Source organism: Pteronotus mesoamericanus, unplaced genomic scaffold, assembly GCF_021234165.1.
Source record: "Pteronotus mesoamericanus isolate MK-2021 breed Mesoamerican mustached bat unplaced genomic scaffold, CSHL_Meso_final scaffold_371, whole genome shotgun sequence".
Lineage (NCBI taxonomy): Eukaryota > Metazoa > Chordata > Mammalia > Chiroptera > Mormoopidae > Pteronotus > Pteronotus mesoamericanus.
In genome coordinates this window covers 2,037,361-2,059,214 of record NW_026555314.1, presented here as the reverse complement: position 1 = coordinate 2,059,214, position 21,854 = coordinate 2,037,361, and the positions used below count along the sequence as shown (strand labels likewise).

The following is a 21,854-nucleotide window of genomic DNA, read 5'->3' as shown; positions in this document are numbered from 1 at the left end:
CCATTTTTCTATTAGACTCTGTCTTGTCAATTTGTAGCATTCATTTTTGGATGAGTTGAATTTCTTTTTTCTTACCTCAAATTTTTTTATTTCATAATATGTATTAATATAGGCCGGGTCAGTCTCCTCTCATTACCTTTGTTTTCCACAATTTACTGGTCACTGCTTGTTTTAAATTTGAACTTTAGAATCAGTTTGTGCAATTCCCCCTAATAAACATTCTTGGTATTTTTATTGGAAACATGCTAAATATCTAGGTTGATACAGAGAGAGCCAGCATCTCTGTAATGGACGCAGCAGGTCTCTACCAAGGCAGCCTCTGGCTCTCTTCAGAGGTCTTGCAGGTCATCTCCCCACAGACCTGGCATATATGTGTCATGTTTATTCCTAGACATTGTACTCCACATGTAGCCACCCTGGGCGCTTTCCCATACTCCAAGGTACTTTGACTCACTCTTTGGGGCAGTCTGACCGGGTCTCTTGGACTTTCCAGGACTGTGCTATTGTAAGACAGACACGTCCATGACAATGCTAGGGCACTGACCCCCACTCCTCCCAGCAAGATATGGGCACTTGGGTTGACTCAAGTGTATTTTCTCCCCTTAAGAAAAAGGATCCATGTAATACATGGACCTTGATTGGATCCTGAAGGGAGGGGGGAGGGAAGAGATGTAAAGCATTTTGGGGACAATCAAGAAAACTCAAATATGAATTCAGTATCACATTAAATTATGGAAAAATTATAAATTTTCTTAGATTTATAATGGCATTATAGATATGTTAGGTCCTTTTTCTTAGAGGCACACTGAAGTGTTTTGAGAAAAACTATCACATCTGCAACTTACTCTAAAGTAAACATGGCATAATGTTGGTAACTGATGAATCTAGGCAAAGGGCACAGACGTTCATGTACCTATCTTTCACCTTTTCTGTAGGACTGACATTTTTCAAAATGAGAGTTAAGTAGGGGGAAAAAAGCTGGCAAAAATAAAATACATATCCATTCCTTTTTTGGTTTTGTTGTTTTTAATTGAATATGGATATTTTATTCTTTACCATATTCTTACTACTTTTATTGTAACTCTGAAAGTATGTCAAAATAATAACTTAAAAGGAAAAAAAGTTTTAAAAGATGTTCACAACTCATACCCATTAGGAAAGTCACTATCAAAACACAGATGTTGGTGAGGATGCAGAGAAATAGGAACCCTTTTGTAACTGCTAGTAGAAATGTAAAATGGTGTAGCTATTGTGGAAAACAGTATGGTGGTTCCTCAAAAAATTAAATATAGAATTACCACATGATCCAGCAATTCCACTTCTGGGTATATATCCAAAAGAGTTAAAAGTCATGTCTTGAAGAGATATCTGCACACCCATATTCATAGCAGCATTATTCACAATAGCTAAGAGGTAGAAACAACCCAAATGTCTACTCCATTCACAGACAAATGGTTAAACAAAATGTGGCATACAATAGAATGTTTAAAAAAAAATTTTTTTTTTTATTGTTCAAATACATTTGTCTTCATTTTCCCACCACCCCTTTCCCCTGCCTCACCCACTCCCACCTCCCACACTCAATCTTTCCCCACTTTGGCTTTGTCCTTGGGTCCTTTATACATGTTCCTTGATTTTACCCTTCCCCTTCTTTTCCCCATTACCCCCCTCCCTATAGAATGTTATTCAGCCTTAAAAAGGAAGGAAATTCTGACACATGTTTCAACACGGATAACCCTTGAGGACATTATACTAAATGAAAGAAGCCAGTTACAAAAGGACAAATATATGATTGCATTTATAGAGGTCCCAGAGTCATCAAATTCATAGAAACAGAAAGAATGGTGGTTACCAGGAGCTGGGGACAGGACAAAATGGGGTGTTGTTGTTTAATGGGGACAGAGTTTCTGTTTTGCAAGATGAAAAAGTTCTGGAGACTGGATGCACAACAGTGTGAATATACTTTAACACTATACAAAGCTGTACACTTAAAAGTGGCTAAGATGATAAATTTTATGTTCCTAAAAATCACACTTAAAAAAAAACTGTTCACTGAGTATCCAGAAACAGGGTACTGACCAAATAAGTGGAGGGCACAGAAGCCACAGAATGCTCTGCAACACAAAGAGAACAAGGGCCACCTCTATTGCCTGGACATCACAAGCAGATGTCACATGTGCCAGTGAGCTGCCTCTGATGTGCAATGGAAGGAACATTTCCTATGTCAGCATGTTCAACCTCCAACCACCTCCCATTCCTCTTCCAAACGCTTGAGGCCAGGTGTGTTTCAGAATTCAGAAGGTTTCAGCTGGAGAAACACTATATGTGTGCTATAGGATAGTCATATCCCAGTGGGATCTGGGTCAGTACTTCATAGCCAAGCACCTTAATATTTCCAAAGCAAAATATATAAAGACTCATACTAAGCAGCATAAACATATAATTAGCTCCACATCAGTTCAGAGGTTCTGTAGTTTAATGAATTTGTGCCACACTTATAAAACACAAAAAACTTGTAGAAAAAATGGCAATGTAGGAGAACCCAGCTTCCCCCCCACCCCACCCCACAAAAATCAATGACCACACAGCTATCCATAAACAAAAACAGCTTTTGGAGACCTCTAGAGTATACTTAGGAAGTTTTAGCAACAGATTGGAACACAACAAAACACTTCCAATTTTAGAGTTTTGGGGGTTTCAGAATTATGAACTAGTATTTGCAAAAACAAACAGTGTATGAATGAACAGAAATGTTTAAAAATAGTTGCCTTGGGGCCCTGGCTGGGTAGCTCAGTTGGTTCAAGTGTTGTCCAATAAATCAAGGTTGTGATTTATGTAGATCCCCAGTCAGGGCACATACAAGAAGCAACCAAGAAATGCATAAATAAGTGGAACAACAAATCGATGTTTCTCTCTCTCCCTCTCTAAAATCAATAAATAAAAACAAATTTGAAAAAAGAAAAAAAAGCTGCCCTGGTGGGAGAGTCAGGGTAATGTGTCATTTCACTAGTTTCCCTTCTATTCAAAAGCACAGGAGGAACTGATGCTGAATGTTATCACACGCCCACTCACCTTGTCTGCAGATGGCTATATGCTGGGTCACCTTTAATTAACACCTTACATCATAAAAAAGATTCCCTAACATGGAACTAGTTTTCATTCTAAAAACAAAGCCCTCCTAGACAGGTTCTGCTGCTCTGCAGTGACACCAGGTTTCTGTGGAGATATGCCTGGGTCTCACTGCAGATTTCAAGCTCTCATTCAAAAACCAGTTGAACTTTTCTGTGTCTGCTGTCTGTCCAACTCTGTTATATAATTTTATATATAACTTTATTTAAAAATTTTGGAAACTAGCTTTCTTTTTCTCTGCTCTGACAAAGTCTAAGTGACATCTGAGTTTGTTCCTAAAAGGCACAACTTCCCCAGGACACACCTGAGCTTCCTGCTTTTGTGCAGGATATGACTTTCTGCTCTGGGAGTAAAGTCTGTCAATTTATATTTTCTAGAAAATCATCAATTTTATCCAAATTTTTAAAGTCACAGGCACTAAGTTGAGCAAAGTAGTCTATCTTATAATTTACAGATGATATGAAACCTAAGGGAGCACCCTGGCCAGGTAATTCAGTTCGTTAGAGCATCATCCTGATATGCCAACCTGATGTGCAGCTTCCCCAGCCAGGGCATATAAAAGAATCAACCAATGAATGCATGAATAAGTGGAAAATCAAAATCAATGTTTCTCCTCTCTCTCTCATCAATAAATAACAATTAAACACACACACACACACACACACACACACACACACACACACACACACTGTAAGAGAGGGATGAGATGGCCCAGGGAGGCTTTATACAAAAGAGCCCTTGGGCCCCTCCGACACATAGGGATGGGGAGGAGCATGGGAACCAGTCCAGGAGTACAGAGGGTAAGGTGAACACAGGGTCATGGGAGCCAAAAAAGACATGCAGTGGACAGTTATCAAAACAAGCCAAAAAAAGACCTTAAGTGCAGTCTGACCCTTCAGTTCCTAAACCATGCATGAGTGTACACCAGTGGAGGCTTCCTGCAGAGATGGGGGAAAGGTGCCTCCCAGGAAGAGTGTAATCCAACTCTCTGCCCACCAGGGGTCAGCCTTTTGCAGGGTGGAGCTAGCCCTGAGAGTCAGAGGTGGGGGGTGGGGGAAGGTAAGGGACAACTGGGAAGCTCCTCAGAGAGGAGGCCCCTCCACTGGGCCTGGAAGGAGATAACACTCTGCGCGGAAGGAAAGGCAGAGGAGGGCAGCACTGCAGAGAGTAACAGCAAAAGCAGAGGGAAGAAAGCCCATAGCATGACAGAATAACAGGCCATCTGACTGCCTGCATGGCTGCCCTCAGGACAGGTAGGTAAACAGCAGAAGACTGGAACAGGGGCCCCTCCCACTAATTTGCATGACCTGGGCAGCAATTCTCAACCCTGTGTCACAACACATTTTCACCAGTTTTACTGGTGAAAAAAAAGGTCCTTTATCATTTTAAACTGAATCAAATAATAAACACGCTAAACCTTGAAAATGACCTATTTCATATATGTATCTCTCTGAGATGAGTCTGGGTTCTTATGCAGAGTGACCATGCCTAAGAAGGGAACACCTCCCGTGAGAGGCCCACCTGAGGGTGGCTGTGGAAGGGACTAGAAAACACTCCTGGACAATGTGGAAAGCCACAGAAAGTTTTTGATCAAATAGGGAAAGGTAGTGTCTGTAACTGCCCTTTAGAAAGAAAGGTGAGCAGTGAGTCAGGAAGGCCTGCATGAGGAGAGGAGTTCAAGCCTGAAGGGCTCTGAGGGTGCATGAAGGAGGTCCTACTGGCTCTATAGTCGGGTGGGCCTCTCCCCCATAGGCCCTAAGCTGGTTGTCCCTTGCTGAAAGGGTCCCAGTGCTGGGCCTCCTAGGCAGGTGGCTCTCAGCAACCCCACATCGCTGTAAGTCTTGTACATTATCTCAAGGCTTAGTAAAGGATCAGCTCAACCCCCTGTGAAGTGAAGGGACACGGCTGTCCCTGCATGTTTGCCCCAACACACCACTGGGTCACACTCTCCATAAACTGCTGGAAACCAGAAGGCACTTAAACCATTAAAAAATTTTTTTTTGCTCAGTAGTTCCTAAAACCAATAATGAGAACTAAAATCAAGACTTGAAGACAAAATGGAAGGACTCGGGAGGCCATGGGTAGCGGGGGCTTACTCCCTCTGAGCCTCATCTCAACTGTGTGAAATAGGGACAGTGGCACCAACCCCTCCCAATGTGCCAAGTGCTGGGACGGGGCCATGCAGGAGACCATGGAAACCCCAGACGGTCAGAGGCTAAAACCCAAGGGGCGAGAGGGTGTGAGCTGGGAGGTATATGGCCAGGCAAGGGCACAGAGGGGTGACTCCACACATCACATAGCTATGTGGACCATGTGCATACAGTACAAATCACCTGGCCTTGGCTTTTGCACCCACAGTGACCATATGTCCTGAGAAGTGACCAGGGCTCATGTGTGTGAGCTTCCAACCAGCATTATAAGAACACCATGGGGGGGGGGGGCGCGGGGAGATATGTCACTGAAAGACTGAGATATAAAGTGTCAAAATATCTTTTTAAAAAATGTGTGTGTGTAGAGAGAAAGGAAATATGACAACATGTTAACAATTCGTATTTAGGTGTTCGTAATACTGTTTTTTCAACTTTCCCACAAATTTGGTATTTCTCAAAATGAAATGTTGCAAAGCCAGCGTAAAGTTGAAATAAAATGTTTTATACCAAGATATTATACTTATAGCAGAAAAATCATTTTATAAAGTACAATATTACAAGTAAAGCCAAGTATATCATCTTTAGAAGAAAAGAGAACATGTCCTAGAGATGAATGGCTAAAAGAAAAACAAACCCTAAGACCCCTCTGTCTCTCTTGCTTGCTGACCAAGTCGCCAAACAAGCAGCAGGAGCAGCTAAAGGTGAAAGGACACCTGACAGCTTCTGGCCGGTTCCTCCAACCCACTCATGTCAGTGCTGACACATCTGCCCAGTGGAGCCAGGATTACCTATTATTTTACTTATGAGAACAGGTGTACAAAACTCACCTGAAGTAATCACAGGATGCAGCCAGCAGGATGCGATGGGCTTCAATGTGTCTCCCCTCCACCACCAGGACTACATCAAAGAGGATGCCGCTGTCCCGAAGAGCCAGTAGCCCCCGGAGCAGGGCCTGGGAATGCTGTGTACTTCGGTAGGTGTTGTTGACACAGTGTGGAGGTGAGGGCTGCGTGGGCAACTTGCACAGCTGGGTGAACTCCTGCTCCTCTGCCATTCTGATCACCGTACCAGACCTCACCACCTTGGCCGTCAGCTGGCAAGACAGAGGGGATGGGGAATGAGCCAGGGAGGAAACACCACACCATGTACAGCTGACCAGCTCTGCTCCCAGTGGCACCTGCTGCTCACTGAGCTCCTGTTCCTCCATCCAGCTTACCTGTGCTTTCTGTGTTCTCAAACACTTAATGCCCTCTCTCCTCCTACCACTTGTCCAGACTTGGGACCTTCTTTCTAATGACCTGTGTCCCTTCATTGCCAAGAGTCTTTATCCCACTGTATCTCCTTCAGCACTGCTGTGAAACCGAACGGTTCTGGAGACAGACCATCCTAAACTGAAGCTCCCGCCCCACCATGGACTCACCAAATGATCAACCTAAGCCTCAGGTTTCTCAACTGAAAAAGGGAAATAGTAAAAGATGAACATAAAGTGTCTACACAGACTAGGTTCTCAAGAGCTCTTCTCTCCCACTGAGAAAGAACAAAACTGAGTTTCTCCATGCAAGAATGAATGCCTAAAAATTACAACAGGCACTTGGTTCTCTAGTGAAGCACTCTCCCCAAATTTGTCCTAGGACCATTAAAGTGGCTAATATCACCTTGAAGGAGGTGGGATCTTTGCCAAGAACAGCTAATGTGACTAGCTACTGTTTTCTCTTGTAATACCAGGAACATAAAGGTAGTTACTATAACATCAATCTCTCCCCCAATCTGCTTACTAAGTGTGTGGCCTCAGATAAGTGACTTCTCTTTGAGCTTATCTGCTCATCTATAAAATGGGGATAATCATAGCATCTACCTCATTGAGATGTTATGGGGAGGTGACATATATTGAATATAACACCCAAGTACAAGGCCTTAACAAAGTGCCTGGTATATAGTAAGTACTCAATAAAGGTAGTGGTTATTTTTAAAAATTACAACAGGCTTGAGTGGTGGTTAGGAGTCCCAGGGAAGGGTCCATGACCTTCCTTCTTTACCGGGATTCTGAGATTCAAGATCATCTGCATCATTTTTTAAATTCAAGATTACCTCCTAATATTTGAGTCAGCATGTTTAAAAAAACTGATGAGTGGAAAAAAAAAACCTGATTTGAGTAAGAGGCTCAGAAACTAATCAGTAAAACAAACCTACTTCAAACACACTTTGGCCATGTACTCTGAACTAACCAGAAGTGATCATGGACAGCTGGCTGCTTCAGATCAGTCCTGCACCACATGGTGTAGCCAAGCTTTTCACTCTCCAGACCCCAACACAACCAGCGAGCCAGAGGTGGAGAAGGGCCACCTGCTACAGGGCCTTGAACATCTGCCTTCCCCACCTCCAGCTACTCCACTAACCACTCTCCTAAATGTTTCTTCTCCAATTCTCTACTGTATCTTTACAAGAGAAAATGATACAAAATTTTGCTAAAAGGAAAAGGCCTTTGCTTATTACTGAGGCTCAGGAGCACCCCCTCTTAATCGCTTCCTCCTTTTCTCCCAGAACCTGCTTCCCATTCGACATGCTCAATTCTCCTCTGTGCTGCCTTCTCAGTAGGCCTCTGCCCACCCACTCCACCTTCCTTTCCACCCTTGCTGACCAACCTCTTGCCTGGAAATTCTGCTCTATGGCAACTCTTTCCCTTTTCTGACTTCTCAGCCAACACACCCTGCCTAAGCCCACGCCTCTTCCCCAAGGGCCTCCCCTGCATTGCCAATCGCACCTCCAACTCAGTTCCTAATCCAGCCAGCAGCCCTCCCATCTGGTCTAGTGTTGTTATGGGTACAGCCACCACTTCCATGTCAGAAACCTTATGGTCTCAATGATCTCTTTTCCTGTCTAGGACACAAGGACAGCCCTTATATCCTATCAGACTCTTTAGTGCCATGCCTCCATTTCAGATGGCCATCCCTTTATTCCTCCACAGCCACCACTTTGGGTCAGACCACAGCAATGACACTCCAACTGGTTTCCTACCAACTGCCATGTCCTCCCCAGTTCCTCAAAATGCCCCCTAAGTGTGTCACCTGACTTCTCAAATGCTGATTCCCTACTGCTTGCTACTTGGGGGCCCCCATGATCTGGCTGAAAACACTCCTGCAACGTACCGTGTCACTAGCAGTGATTCCACGGAATACTAGACAACAGTGAAAATGAGCAAATTAGAACAAAAACTAGAGTTAATGTGAAAAAATCTCAAAGTCACACAGAAAAAGAACAGTACATTGCAGAATATGTGTAGTACAATTTCCTTTACAAAAACTTTGAAAACACATACAACACTACTGTCCAACACTTCTTACAGATAGGTGGTATGGCATAAAATAGTATAGAAACACTATGGGAATTCAAGGTCATGATTATCTCCAGGAAGGAAAAAGGGAATGCTTTACTTTAAAAAAAAAAAAAAAAAAAAAAAAGACATAATATTAGGATGTGTTAGGGAAAGGTAGTATGTATGGCATGTTATTATCTGTACTTTTCTGTCACTGTGAAATATTTAATCATTGAATGGTCAAACTTATTTTTGAATATATAATATTGACATGATTCAAATTCAAAAGGCACAAAGTGACACAGTGTATTTTCAAATTTAAATTTCCTTCCCACCTAAGGCCCTACAAGATCCTCCCCCAGAGGACACTACAATTCTTTCCCCAATGCCCTTCCAGGCGGTACCTATGGAGTCACAGGAGAATCTGTCATTCTGCATCCCCCCACCTTTTATTAGCTTTTGTATTTAACTTCATATACCTCCCACGGTCCATTGTATGGATAACCATATTTTATTGAACATCTGGGTTTCCTATAATTGTTGACTATTGCAAACAATTTTGCATTGAAAATCACTGAGATATGCCATATATGTAACAGTTATCTGAGGAAAATTTCCTGGAACTGCTGAATCATTTTAATTTTAGTCTGTCATTTTTATGGATATTGCCAAAATGCCCTCCACAGAGCATGTACCAGTTTATCTCCTACCAGCAAAAGTATTAGAACCTGATTCCAATCACTGTTTACCACACCAGTAGTGTTTCTTTTCTTTTTAATCCTCACCCAAAGACATTTTTTTCATTGCTTTTAGAGAGAAAGGAACATTGATGCTAGAGAGAAGCATTGCTAGGTTGCCTACCATGGGGGGATCTACATGCCTAGACTGGGGATGAACCCACAGCCCAGGTGTAGGAGCCCTCACTGGAAGTTGAACCTGCAACCTTGGGACTATGCTCCAACCAACTGAGCCACACCAGCCAAGGCCAATAGCGTTTCTTTTTAATCTTTGTTGACTTAAAATTTGAAAAACAGCATCCCATGTGTAACTAAATTTTGGTAATGGATAAAAATCATAAAAACTTAAGTCCAATGTAGTACATTCTTTGTGATTCCTTCCCCATGCTTATCTTTCTGAAATAATGTTCTGCCCTGGCTGGTGTGGCTCAATGGATTGAGCGCCCGCCTGCAAATCACAGGTTTCGCCGGTTGGATTCCCAGTCAGGGCACATGCCTGGGTTTGCGGGCCAGGTCCCCAGTAGGGGGTGCTCCAGAGTCAACAACACATTGATGTTTCTCTCCCTCTTTCTCCGCCTCCTCTCTCTAAAAGTAAATAAATAAAATCTGGAGGGGGGGGAAAAAAGACCTCAGGCTCTGCCCCTGCCCCCTGTTTAGGAAAAAAAAAAATGTTCTTAGGATTTCACCCTCCCTTCTCCCATTCATTTTACAGGAGTTACTCTATCAGGAAGCCTTCCTTCCTTAGATTAAGTTCCTCCAGCCCCGTAACATTCTAGTCATCAGGAGCAAGGCCCCTCCATTCTGTGCTGTTCAGAGCTGTAGAGGGGAGCGGGAAGCTTTATGTCCCAAGTAGGTACAAGCTGAAGGACATAAAACGAATTTCTAGGAACTCATGAATAACAGGCAAAAGCATTTTTTGATGGATTTTCAACTCAAACCATCGACTATTGAAAAGGCACCTACTCCTCTGTAGGGCCCCAAACAGTTCCTGCCTTCGAAGAACTTCATTCCTAGGCAGCATGAAGCTAGGTCTGCAACAAGGGAAAAGGGAAAGCCCAGAAGAGGGGAAGAGAGAGTGGGTCCTAATGTCCAGACGCGGAAGCCTTCGCATGGGTACCGACCGCGCGGCGCTCTGGAATGGGTCTCCCAGAAAGCAGAGCTGGAGCATCTTCACGCGCCAAACCTGCGGCCCCGGCCGGGCCTCACGGAGGCCCGACGCGAGGGCGGCCCCGGGGAAGAGCCGCAGAACGTGGTGGCTTCCCCGAGGCTCCAGCCCGCCCAGGACTGGAAATAGCCAGAACTGCCGGCCGCTGCTTCAGGACCGGAGACCGCCCTGACAGTTCGATCTCCGGCTGCTTTGAGGGGAACAGCACGATCTCCGGCTTCTTTCAAGAAACAGCGCGAGCCGGCGAGGCTGGGCTCCCTCGGCTACAGCCCCCTTGGACCCCTACCCTCAGCCCTGGCGCGCGGCTGAGGAAACTGAGGCTCGCAGGCCGAGGTCCAAGGTCACACCAGGTGGCTGCAGCCCAGCCCGGACCCGCCTGCCTGTTGCAGGACGCGCCCGCGCAGCGCCGAGGGTCGCTGCTGTGAAGGCCGCGCCCGGACCCGCTGCGGGCGACGGGGCCGGTAGGGGGCCAGGAGGCCCAAGGGCCCAGTTGCCTCGAGGAGGCCCGGGTCCTCAGCATGCGCCAGGCCTCGCCGCACCCGGGGGGTCAGCCCGCCGCGCCCCCGCCACGTCAGGCCCGGGGCTTTCCTCAGGCCGCCGCCCCCGCGCCTGCCGTCCGCGCCCGCCCCCGCATCGCCAGACCCCCGCGCTGTTCGCCCAGGTCCCGCGCCCTCACCCGGCGCCAGCCCCCTGCGGCCCGCGCTTCCTGCCTCCCTTCCCGCCCGGCCCGCGCCTCGCAGCTCACCTGGAGCCGCTGTAAGCCGAGGCCGCACTCGCGGGAGGCGGGGGCGGGCGGGCGGCCGCGGGGTGGGACTTCGGCTGTATCACGTGATCCCGCCGCGCAGGCGCCAGGCTGACAGGGACCGAAGCTGGGGGCAGGGGACAGTGGGCAGCGGGTCCTGGGTGTGGCCCCGGACGAGGGGAGGGGCGGGACCCGCAGCGCCCTTCCGCGAAGACGTCTCAGGACTCCGCGCAGAAGGGCCCAGCCGCCTGGGTGGGTCTGCGTCTCCTCACCTGGCACAGGTCAAGGCACACGTCGGAGATGAACGAATGAATAAAGAGAGAGAATGCCTTTCCGTGAGGGTCGCACGCCGTAAACCCATTTCCTCCTTCCTTCCCCGGTCGCTCCCTTGTTTCCTCCCTCTCTCGTCCCCTGTCTCCCTCCTTTTCCCTCTCCTTTCCCACTTACTACCTCCTTATTCATTCCCTCTCTCATTTATTCTCTTCATCCCTTTCTCATTACCTTCTCTCATTCATCCACTCATTCTCTCTCTTTCTTATTCCCTCTCAAATGTACAGTTTTATTCTCTACTTCCCTCCCTTTCTCCCTTCCTCCTCCCCTCCCTCCCTCATTCGTTCCCTCCTTCCCTCTGAGTCCCGTAAATCGACTGTGACCGCTGGTCTCCTGCCCTCTGCTGGATGTTGAGGGCGATTAACACAGCCAGTGTGAACAGGTGTTTTCCTGTTTACTGGGATTCTGGTGGAAATCCAATTCCCCGCCCAAAGGCTTGGTCCCAGCTGGCTGTAGGCAGTCATCTTTCTCCGCCTTATCTCCCAGAGGATCCCTTCCTCCGAGGCTCCTCCGTAATGGGCGTATCCAGAGGTTCGAGCCAGCCGAGCCTTGTGATAAAGACAGGGCCAGAGTGTTTTATCTGCCGGGTGGCCTGTGGTTAAAAAAGAAAAGTCGAGGGGAATGTAGAAGAGGAAAGCAATAAATGAAAGAGAAGCACTGTCTAGCTGAGTTCAGAGAGCTGCCTGAGGGTCCAGGCAAGGGCCAAAAGAGTAGGATCAGCCTCTGGGGACAGATTCCCAGTGGGAGTGGGCTTCAGCAAGGGCTTTCTGGAAAAGGCGAACTTCACCCCCCACTCCCCAACTCCAGCTGTGTAACAGATGAGGACTTTTTTTTTTCCGAGGAGGGACAATCTGCCTTAGAAACACCAGCCAGCAGCTTCTTGTGCTGTCCAAAGGGACATGGGTGGTGGGGAGCAGGAAAGAGACTGCCTCACAAACTCCAGACTTGATTTCTGCTTCACTTTTTATTTTATTTAGTGAAACATTCATTTGTAAGTGAATCTTCAGTGAAGATGTCCTGAGTGTGTGGGGGGAAAGAAAAGATAGCAGACCAACCAGATGAGGACTTTTGGGGAGTGGGAAAAGCATTTCAGGAATGGGACTGTCAACGAGGCCATGGAGGTGAGATCCAGGGAAGTGAGTGGTCAGGAGTGTCTGAGTCTGAAGGGAAAATTGTGGAGCAGACCCTGCCTTTTGGAGGTGCATGTGTTGCCGAGGGCAGCCTTCAGCCAGGGCAGGCAGATGCCAGTGTGGGTTGCAGAGCCTGGCCTGGAGCGTGGGAGGAAGCGGAGCAAGGGGACACCAGGGAACTTGTTGCCGCTGGTCAGCAGGGAGTGAGGACAGAGGACAATGCTGATTGGAGTTCTGAAAAGGAGGCGGGTTCCCTACTACACATGAGTGTTGGATGAGGAGAGGTGAGCCCCAGTGATGGAGAGAGACAATAGAACTACCCCAGTCACAAGGAGGCTGGAGTAAGAACAGGTTTAGGGGAAGACAGGCCCACTCGGCCCTGGGGAGGGAAGGGAGTCTGCAGATGTCCAACTGAGGGCCTTTCTGGGGGAGTCAGGCTAGAGGTGAGGTCATGGGCATAGCATGCACTTTAGCTGGGGGTGATGCACCAAGTCAGAACAAGTATAGGAAAAAGGGGAGTGAGTTGAGGGCAGAGCAAGAGGCACACTCATTTTCCAGGGGACACCCAGAGAACAGGAAACCACAGAGGGGATGTAAGGAGCAAACTCAAAGGTCCAGTGGGGCCAGGTGTGAGGGTGTTCCCAGAGGACAGAGAAGGCAAAGTGCTTAGGTCTGTAACAGGGAGGCTTTTGATGTGGTCACAGGAGACCCTTCCTTAAAGTAGCAGAAGCCAGCCTACTGTGACTTGTGTGAAAGGAAGTAAAAACAGGAATACTGCAGGGATAGGCCTAGCCTCTGAGATGAGGACAGATGGGACCACAGTTTGAGGGGAGAGACTGAAAGAGAGCACACTCACGGTAGGAGGGAAGAGCTAGTGGGTGGAGAGAGTGAGGAAGAGTGAGGGGGAGGCGGTAAAGAGAAGGTGGGGTGCTGGCCTGGCCAGGACTGAGGGGAGGGGACATTCTCCAGTCTTCTCTGAACTAGAGAGACCATCATCTCAAAATACACCCTGATCAAGTCACTGGTTCCCCTACTGGAATGTTCCAGAGAAGGGGAGTAGCAGCAAGATAGGCTGAGGCTTCAGAAGCTGCAGTTTGCAAGATAATCTGGCGTCCTCCCATGGATGTGTTCCCATTCCCAAAGGGTACAGATTTCATCTGCTGCTTCATGGCTGTATTCCCAACACCTAGAACAGGGCTGCACTCAATAAGGTGCTAAATAAAAAGAGGTCAAGGGAATTGAAATAGAAATAAAAAGCAGAGAGACTGGCTAAAGGACTGGTATAGATGGTAAAGGGTATTTCCTGGAAACTCCTAAAAGAGGAAGCCCCAGTAGACGAAAACAAAGGAAGTTGAGTTCAATGTCATTAACAATCAGGAAATGCAAGTGATATACCACATTTTCACACATTGTTAGAAAAAAATTTTGACACAAACAGTAAAGAAGACTATTCAGAAAGACTATTGTCATAGGGTTATGTCAGTAGGGGAGAGAGGTTGGATTCAACTCTGAATAAAGCAAAGACAGTTGGGGATTTAAAACCAAGGATCAGGCTATCAGTGTATGTAAAATTACTAAGATAAGACATCAAGGGTAAGGGGATTCTCCCTAAACTAACTTAGCAGAAATCTTTGCTAAGTCTGGCCTAGGCAGGGCAGAGACAGGACAGGGGCCAAAGCTGAGGTCTCATCAAGAATAGGGCTCAGTTCAGGTGGTTAGAGTATTGCCTGAATACAGCAAGGTTGCAGGTTCTATCCCCATTCAGGGCACATATAAGAATCAACCAATGTCCCTTACTGGTATGGCTCAGTGGATGAGTGTCAGCCTGAGAACCGAAGGGTCACCGGTTCGATTCCCAGTCAGGGCACATGCCTGGTTGTGGGCCAGGTCCTTAGTGGGGGGCGCGCAAGAGGCAACCACACATTAATGTTTCTCTCCCTCTCTCCTTCTCTTCCCCTCTATCTAAAAATAAATAAGTAAAATATTTAAAAAAAAGAATCAACCAATAAGTGCATATATAAGTGGAACAAATCAATGTTCTCTCTCAAATCAATAAATAAAAATAAAAGAGGGCTTAGAGGAGACTGAGGTCTGGTAGAGGAGAGAGTCTTTGCCAACATCAGCATGGCAAAATATAATATAGGATGAGATCAAATCTTGGTAAGAGTGGGAGTGTATATACATTGCTGATGGGAATATAAATTATAACAGCCAACTTGGAGCATATAGTGGTTTAAAAATGTGTCTGTGCCCTGACTGGCATGGTTCAGTTGGCTAAATGTTCTCCCACAAAGCAAAAGGTCACCAGTTCAATTCCTGGTCAGGGCCCATGACTTGGTCTCCAGTTGAGGTGCAAGAGACAGGCAATCCATTCATTGTTTCTCTCATACATTGATGTTTCTTTCCCTTTCTTTCTCCTTCCCTTCCCTTCTCTCTAAAAAGAAATAAATAAATTCTTTAAAAGAAATAAAATATGTCTGCACATTCTTTGACTCACTTCCCTTCTCAAAGTAAACCCTATCTTCCTCTTTCTGAATGTGGGCTGGACTTAGTGACTGGCTTCTAAGGAACAAAATGAGGTAGAAGTAAAGGCATGTGATCTTCAAGGCCAGGTCATAAGCGTCATCGGAGCTTCTGCCTTGCCCATTCCACCATGGCGGAAGTCATGCAATGCCATGAAGACACTAAAGCAGCCCTGAGGAGAGGACTCCATGGAACTGAGACCTCTGTCAAAACCAGCATCAATTTGTCAGCCAGGAGTGAGATGTCTTGGAAGCAGATCCTCCAGCCCCATTCAGGCCTTCGGAGGACTAGTCTTCTGAAGTCCCACATCTGCCCGGAACCTCAAGAGAAGCTGAGCCAGGACCTGGCTCAACCTCTCCTAAATTCCTGACCCACAGAAAGATAATATATGTTTATTATTGTTTTCAACTGCTTGGCTGTGGCATTTTGTTTTCTGTGGTTTCAGTTACCTGTGGTCAAACATAGTCCAAACATAATAAATGGAAAAATTCTAGAGATAAACAATTCGTAAGTTTTAAATTGTGCACCATTTTGAGTAGCAGGATGAAATCTTGCACCTTCTGGCTTCACCCCACCCAGGAGGTAAATCATTCCTTTGTCAAAGATCTCCGTGCTGTATCTGCTAGCTGTCCACTAGTCACACAGTAAACCATCTTGGATATCAGACTGACTGTAGTGGTATTGCAGTGCTTGTGTTCAAGTCACTCTTAATGAGGGCCTCAAAGCCATTTATATAACTTTTATTACAACATATTGTTATAATTGTTCTATTATGTTATTTTGTTAATTCCTTACTGTGTATAACTTAGAAATTAAACTTTATTATAAGTATGTATGTATAGGAGAAAACATAGTAGCCAGCTACACTTTAATTAAAAACGAAACAAAACAGTGTTACCAGACCAAAGTTTATGCACCTGATGCTTCAAAAGGCCAAAACTCAGAACATCAGAGTTTGAAGTAAGGAAGTGTTTACTGATCGAGAAGGCAAACTGAGCATATGGAAAACCTAATGGTGTCTCAAATCCATCTTAAGCTAGTTCAGGCCTGAACAGAGTTCAGGCTTCTATTATGTCAAAGGAAGGGAAAACAAAAAGGGCAAGAGGTGACTGACCTGCAGACATCTGGGTGCCAGCAGAGGTCTAAGGAAGAGGAAAATTTTGTTTAGTCTGTTGACCCTAGTTGATGTGAGTCTGCTCAAGAGGTTCCTGCAAATGTTTTTCTTTTTTTTTTTAATAAAAAGATTGTTTGATAAACAATCATTATTTTTGTACATTCTCTCCTTATCTCCTCTGGAGAGGCACCCAGAGTTTTTTGTAAAACTCAAGCCTCAAGCAGAATTCCTTTAATGATTAGCATGTCTATATGCAAGACAAAGTAGAAGCTACTAGCCTGAAGGCCATGGGGACAAAGCAGGCTTTAACACCTTAGGGTTAGAGAGGCCAAGCATTTTATTCTGTCACAATAGTATACAAATATTTCAGGAGTATCCTTGGTTTAGTTTCAAGTAGCTACTGCTAAAGGGGACTACTGTAATTTGTTTTGCAACAGCATTAGACAATACCTACAACAATTGGCAGTAGCTATTACCATTTAATTAAATGCAAAGTGCCTCTCTGCAAACCAACAATTCCACTCTGGGTATCTCTATTGAAGAAATAACTCCAGATGGAATCAAGGCAGCACAGTGGCCTTAGCTGGTAGTTCAGTTGGTTAGAACATAGTCTCAATATGCCACAGTTGTGGGTTCATTTCCTGGTCAGGGCACATACAAGAATCAACAGATGAATGCACAAATGAGTGGAGCAACAAATTGGTGCTTCTCTCTCTTTCTCTCCTGTTCTCTCTCTGTAAAGTCAATTTAGAAAAGTGAAGACCAAAAAGAAAAAAGAAATTTAAGAAAAGCCCTGGCTGATGTGGCTCAGTGGATTGAGTGCCAGCGTGCGAACCAAAGGGTAGCCACTTCATTTCCCAGTCCGGGCACATGCCTAGGTTTCAGGCTAGGTCCCCTGCTGGGAGTGTGTGAGAGGCAACAGTTCGGTGTATCTCTTGCATATTGGTGTTTCTCTTCTCTCCCTCTCTTTCTCCCTCCCTTCCTCTCTCTCAAATAAATAAATAAAACTTTTTTTTTTTTAATAAGCAGAGCAGAAGATATTTATTGTAGCATATTTTCAGTTGTGAAAAAGTGAATGTCCATGAACTATGGTGCATTGGTACTGAGGAATGACCTGCAGTAGGTGATCTAGGGGATGTGATGTAGCAACAACTCATATTAAGTGACAAGGGCAAATTGTGAAAAGATACATAGTAGAACATTTATTCAAGAAACAACAAGAGCTTTGAGGACTAAAGCTGTCCCTAACCTTCAGCTCACTGTTTCCATCAAGATGGTTTCTTATGATGCCATGCAGTTCCAACAGGACTGTATTTGGGAGAATGAAGTTGCAAATAACTGTACTATTTCTTTCAGGAGCTTCCTGAGAATCTATTTATCTGAACAATAGGCTACTCAGCTAGTGACCATCAGAGGGAATAGTCCCGTCTCAGAACAACAGAGCTCTAATGAGCACCTTCAAGGCCTGTTTACTCTTCAGAGCTGCTTCCAACCCCTTAGCTAGGGTGTCCATAGCTCCTGAAGTATTCTGTCAGGAGCTCTGCCCAAATATAACCATGCTCCAATATTGGAAGACCCACCTCCAAAGCCTTATAAATACAGGGTGAGGCAAAAGTAGGTTTACAGTTGTTCATATGGAAGTTATATAATAATAAATAATAATGTAAGAACTGTTTCATGTACTCAAAACTATGCACCTACTTTTGCCCCACCCTATATAAACATCCCACCTCCCCCACAATTCCATTTTCAGCCACACAAAATCAACAATCATTTCTTCTTGTTTAAAGATTTTATTTATTTTTAGAGAGAGGGGAAGGGAAGGAGAAGGAGAGAGAAACATTGATGTGTGAGAGAAACATTAACAGGCTGGTTGCCTCTCACATATCCCCAGCCAGTGTCCTGGCCTGCAACCCTGGCATGCGTCCTGACTGGGAATCTAACGGGCAACCTTTTGGTTTGTGGGACAATGCTCAACCCACTGAGCCACACCAGTCAGGGCAACAATAATTTAATTTTAAAAAAATGTTATTTATTTATTTATTTTTATAGAGAGGGGATAGGAGGAGAGAGAGATGAAGAGAAACATCAATGCATGGTTGCCTCTCATGTGCTCCCCCACTAGGGACCTGGCCCACAACCGAGGCATGTGCCCTGACTGGGAATCGAACCAACAACCCTTTGGCTTGCAGGCTGGCACTCAATCCACTGAGCCACATCAGCCAGGGCAACAATAATTTCTTAATATAATCAAATAGTCAAGTGATCACTTTTCCCAATTATCCTCTACAAGTCCTTCTTCATTGCTTTTTGAAGTTGATTTGAATGAAGATCTAAACAAGGACCTCACATTGCAGACAGTTGAGAAGCCTCTAAAGTCTCTTTTAATCTTTGGGTTCTCCTCTGTCTTGTATTTTTCTTCTTGCTGAAGAAACTGGGTCCTTTGTCCTGTAGCCTCACCCAGGCTAAATTTCACAGTTTATAATGTGACAACCACTGGTGGGTATGTAAAATGAAAATGCTTCCTATGAATGATGGGATTTATAATCTTCAGTCCTTTGTAACATTTCTACCATGTATTGCTTTTAGAAGCATTAACTGCTCCCCACCTTTACACACATAAGTGATTGAAGGATCCAGGCCAAATACATTAAAGGGATTACATCCAGCAGGTGCTACGATGGAAGCAGAGGCGGATCAGCACCTTCTATGGACAGAGCACCAAAGCAAGGAGGGAGATCAGAGGGTTCCTTACATGAGGCTGAAGGGAGAGAGCCTCAAAGAACATAAGCAAGGACAGTTTATCTCCCTGGATGCTTCCAACTCCCACCTCCTGCAGGGCCCGGGATGTTATGCACAAAACGTGTGGCTGTGGTACCCTGCAGGAACCAGCAAAGTGGAGACAACCTCAAATGGTGTGGGATACAGGTCTGGCTTCTGCACAGCTTCAGCTTCCTCCATCATTCCTTCTCAGGATCTAAACCACTGGCTTTAAGACTGGAGAGACCAGGAGGGGCTGCAGGTGTCAAGAGCGTACAGGTTCCTTTCAGGATTGACCTTCCCCTGACCCTCTCTTTTGGAGGCCAGGAGGTCTGTAACTGTCTCTACCTCTTCTTCCCTGGACACTCTAAACCAAGGACCACTGCCCAGGGCATCATTACCTCTGGGCCCCAAATGAAGGGACAAGTAGAAACAGAGCTCTAGAGCAAACACCAAAGAGGGTAGCACTTCTTGTTATCCTGATGACAGAGGCTCTAGGCTTCTGTCTGTCTGGAAATCTATGTGTCTGTTCTCTGTTGGCCTTCCTAGAACCAGAGTGCAGAACGGGTAGAGTCGTACTGGTGACTTTATTAACATACTCAGTTGGTTTGGACACAATGTCCACCCTTTTTGCCTAGAGAAGCCCCAGGGAATCTAATTTTCCAGAGAGTTTGACAGTGGTAAGTGGCTTTGCCAATGAGATTATATGAGGCCAATATTTTCCATACATTGATGAATGGAATCTGCAGAGCCAAGTATCTAAATAATAAAATGCATCTGAAATCATATACAATATAGGCTACACTGCAGTTATACCTTTCCAATGATTCACAGGGACTTATTTAGATGTCAAATTAAAAATGTGTAAGAAAAACAATTTTAAAAGGATAGAAAAAATGTGCAAGAGAGTGATGATGGTGGTACAACCTTATGAATATGTGAATATACTAAAATTACACTGAATTGTATACTTTAAAAGGCTGAATTATATTTCAATTTTTATAAATGTGCTAGAGGGATACAGATAAGGTGATGAACTATTAAGGTTGGCCTGGAACTGAGAATGTTGCAAGGATGCAGGACTTTCAGAGCTAGAATTGGGAGAGTCCTGGGCAAACCAGGACAAGTTGATCACAAAAATACAGAGTTTTTAAAAAATTATCTTCAGGGGAAAGAGAGCAAAAAAGTCTGAAGATGTCAACAGCTTTCCTATCAACATAAGACCTGAAACCTTGTAGGCAAGGGGGCCCCTTTGGGGAAGTTGCTCACTTCCTCCTCTCCCAATCTGCATTCCCCACGCCAGGCTCCCACTTGGGGTACATGGACAATGTGTGTACACAGCCCAGCCTGGGCCTGACACTTACTAGCCATCAGTAGGTGTCAGTTCACACTTTTTGAGCCCCACATTGGTGACTGTCCACTTGGCATTTGTGATCTAGGCTCAGGACTTTTGTCACCTGTCCTCCTTCCCCCGGGGCACGGACAAAAGTCCTGTACGTTTAATCTGGCAGAATTTTTATCCTTCTAAAAGGCTCCTCCATCCCCCTCCACCCAGCATCAATCTGGCATGCCTCCCCGCCACCCCCCAGCAAGTTTGAATGCACCCAGCCACCAGCCAGGGTCTGGGCTGTGTTCTTCATGAACAGGACATGATTATTTGCCAAACAGGTTAGCCCACGTCTAAAAATTAATAATGGTTCCTTACATCCCCAGCCTCTACAAAATACAGCCATTGGTGGGATAAGAGATTCCGAGAGTCTAACAAGAGATAAGAAGCGACGATGAAAGCCTATCTGGTCACTCTTATGCGGCGCTGGAAGGCAGTCGTAGGAAAGCAGGGCCCAAATCATGTGGGCATACTACCTGGCACACAGTAGGTGCTGATAAATATTTGATAAACAATCTCTCCACTGCATCCGCTATAGACACTTGGCAGCTATGTGCGGCACCCCCGACAGGTGCACATCTCCCGGACCTGGTCCTGAGGCCAGGTCACAGTAAGACAGCACCAGTAGCATTACGCAGTCCTCTTTCACCAGCTCGCAGTACCTGGTGTCCCCTCCCCGCGTAACAGTCGCGCTGGGAGCGGTGAGCAGGGCTTGAGAGACTCTGGGGACGTCGAGGACGTCCGTGCGCGACCAGAACTCCATTTCCCACAGGCCCGCACGCGCAACTCCATTTCCCACAATTCCCGCTCCTCTTCCGGCGTGGCCGAGGTGCTGTGGACGGTTTCCGGGTTTGGGCCTGGCGCTCCGGTTGTGTCGGTGGTGGCCGCCGAGTGGGACACGGGAGGTGGGAGCTGGGGGAACGGCATGGACGTTTCGGGGCAGGAGGCGGACTGGCGGAGCGCCGCCTTCCGGCAGAAGTTGGTCAGTCAAATGTGAGTAGGGGCCGGAGCGGAGGGCGCGATCGCCGGACCTTTCCCCTCAGCCCCCCCTCTCCCGGCTGGCTAGGCCCGAGTGGGACCCACGGGAGACTTAGGGCGCCGGGACCCGCGGGGGCTCGAGGGCACCCGGAGGCCGAAGGCGTTAGGGACCCGCGTGTGTCCCAGGGCGCCGCCCTCTTCCAGCGGTCCTCTCCGTTCTCGGCCAACACGGACTGCTTGCTAGCGTTCCTGGGGCCGAACTATGAAAACCATCGAGCCTTGGCTTATGAGTCATCGTCTTGAGCTTTCCTACTCGTCATTTGTGCGCTTTGGGTGCAGACTTTCCCCTGTTTTGAATCACACTGAATAAGAAAAAGGAGTAAGGCAGCTCATAGT

At 46.2% G+C, this 21,854-nt stretch overlaps 2 protein-coding genes across 4 annotated transcripts in view; one reads left to right on the top strand and one right to left on the bottom strand.

Moving 5' to 3' along the window:
• The window catches only part of KLHL22 (kelch like family member 22), a 33,380-nt gene extending 21,823 nt beyond the window's left edge, over nucleotides 1-11,557 (bottom strand). Inside the window, exons 1-2 of the mRNA XM_054592801.1 lie at nucleotides 11,240-11,557; nucleotides 6,107-6,372 (exon numbers count right to left, since the gene is read on the bottom strand). Coding sequence (XP_054448776.1) covers nucleotides 6,107-6,333 — 227 coding nt within the window. The 5' untranslated portion in view covers nucleotides 6,334-6,372; nucleotides 11,240-11,557. The remainder of the gene's footprint in view (nucleotides 1-6,106; nucleotides 6,373-11,239) is intronic.
• A 9,765-nt stretch (nucleotides 11,558-21,322) lies between these two features.
• The window catches only part of MED15 (mediator complex subunit 15), a 53,341-nt gene continuing 52,809 nt past the window's right edge, over nucleotides 21,323-21,854 (top strand). For 2 of the 3 annotated variants that reach the window (XM_054592816.1, XM_054592815.1), the window contains exon 1: nucleotides 21,323-21,473. In XM_054592816.1, the coding sequence (XP_054448791.1) occupies nucleotides 21,406-21,473 (68 nt within the window). In that variant the 5' untranslated portion in view covers nucleotides 21,323-21,405. The remainder of the gene's footprint in view (nucleotides 21,474-21,854) is intronic. The other variant, XM_054592817.1, reaches the window with a different exon arrangement.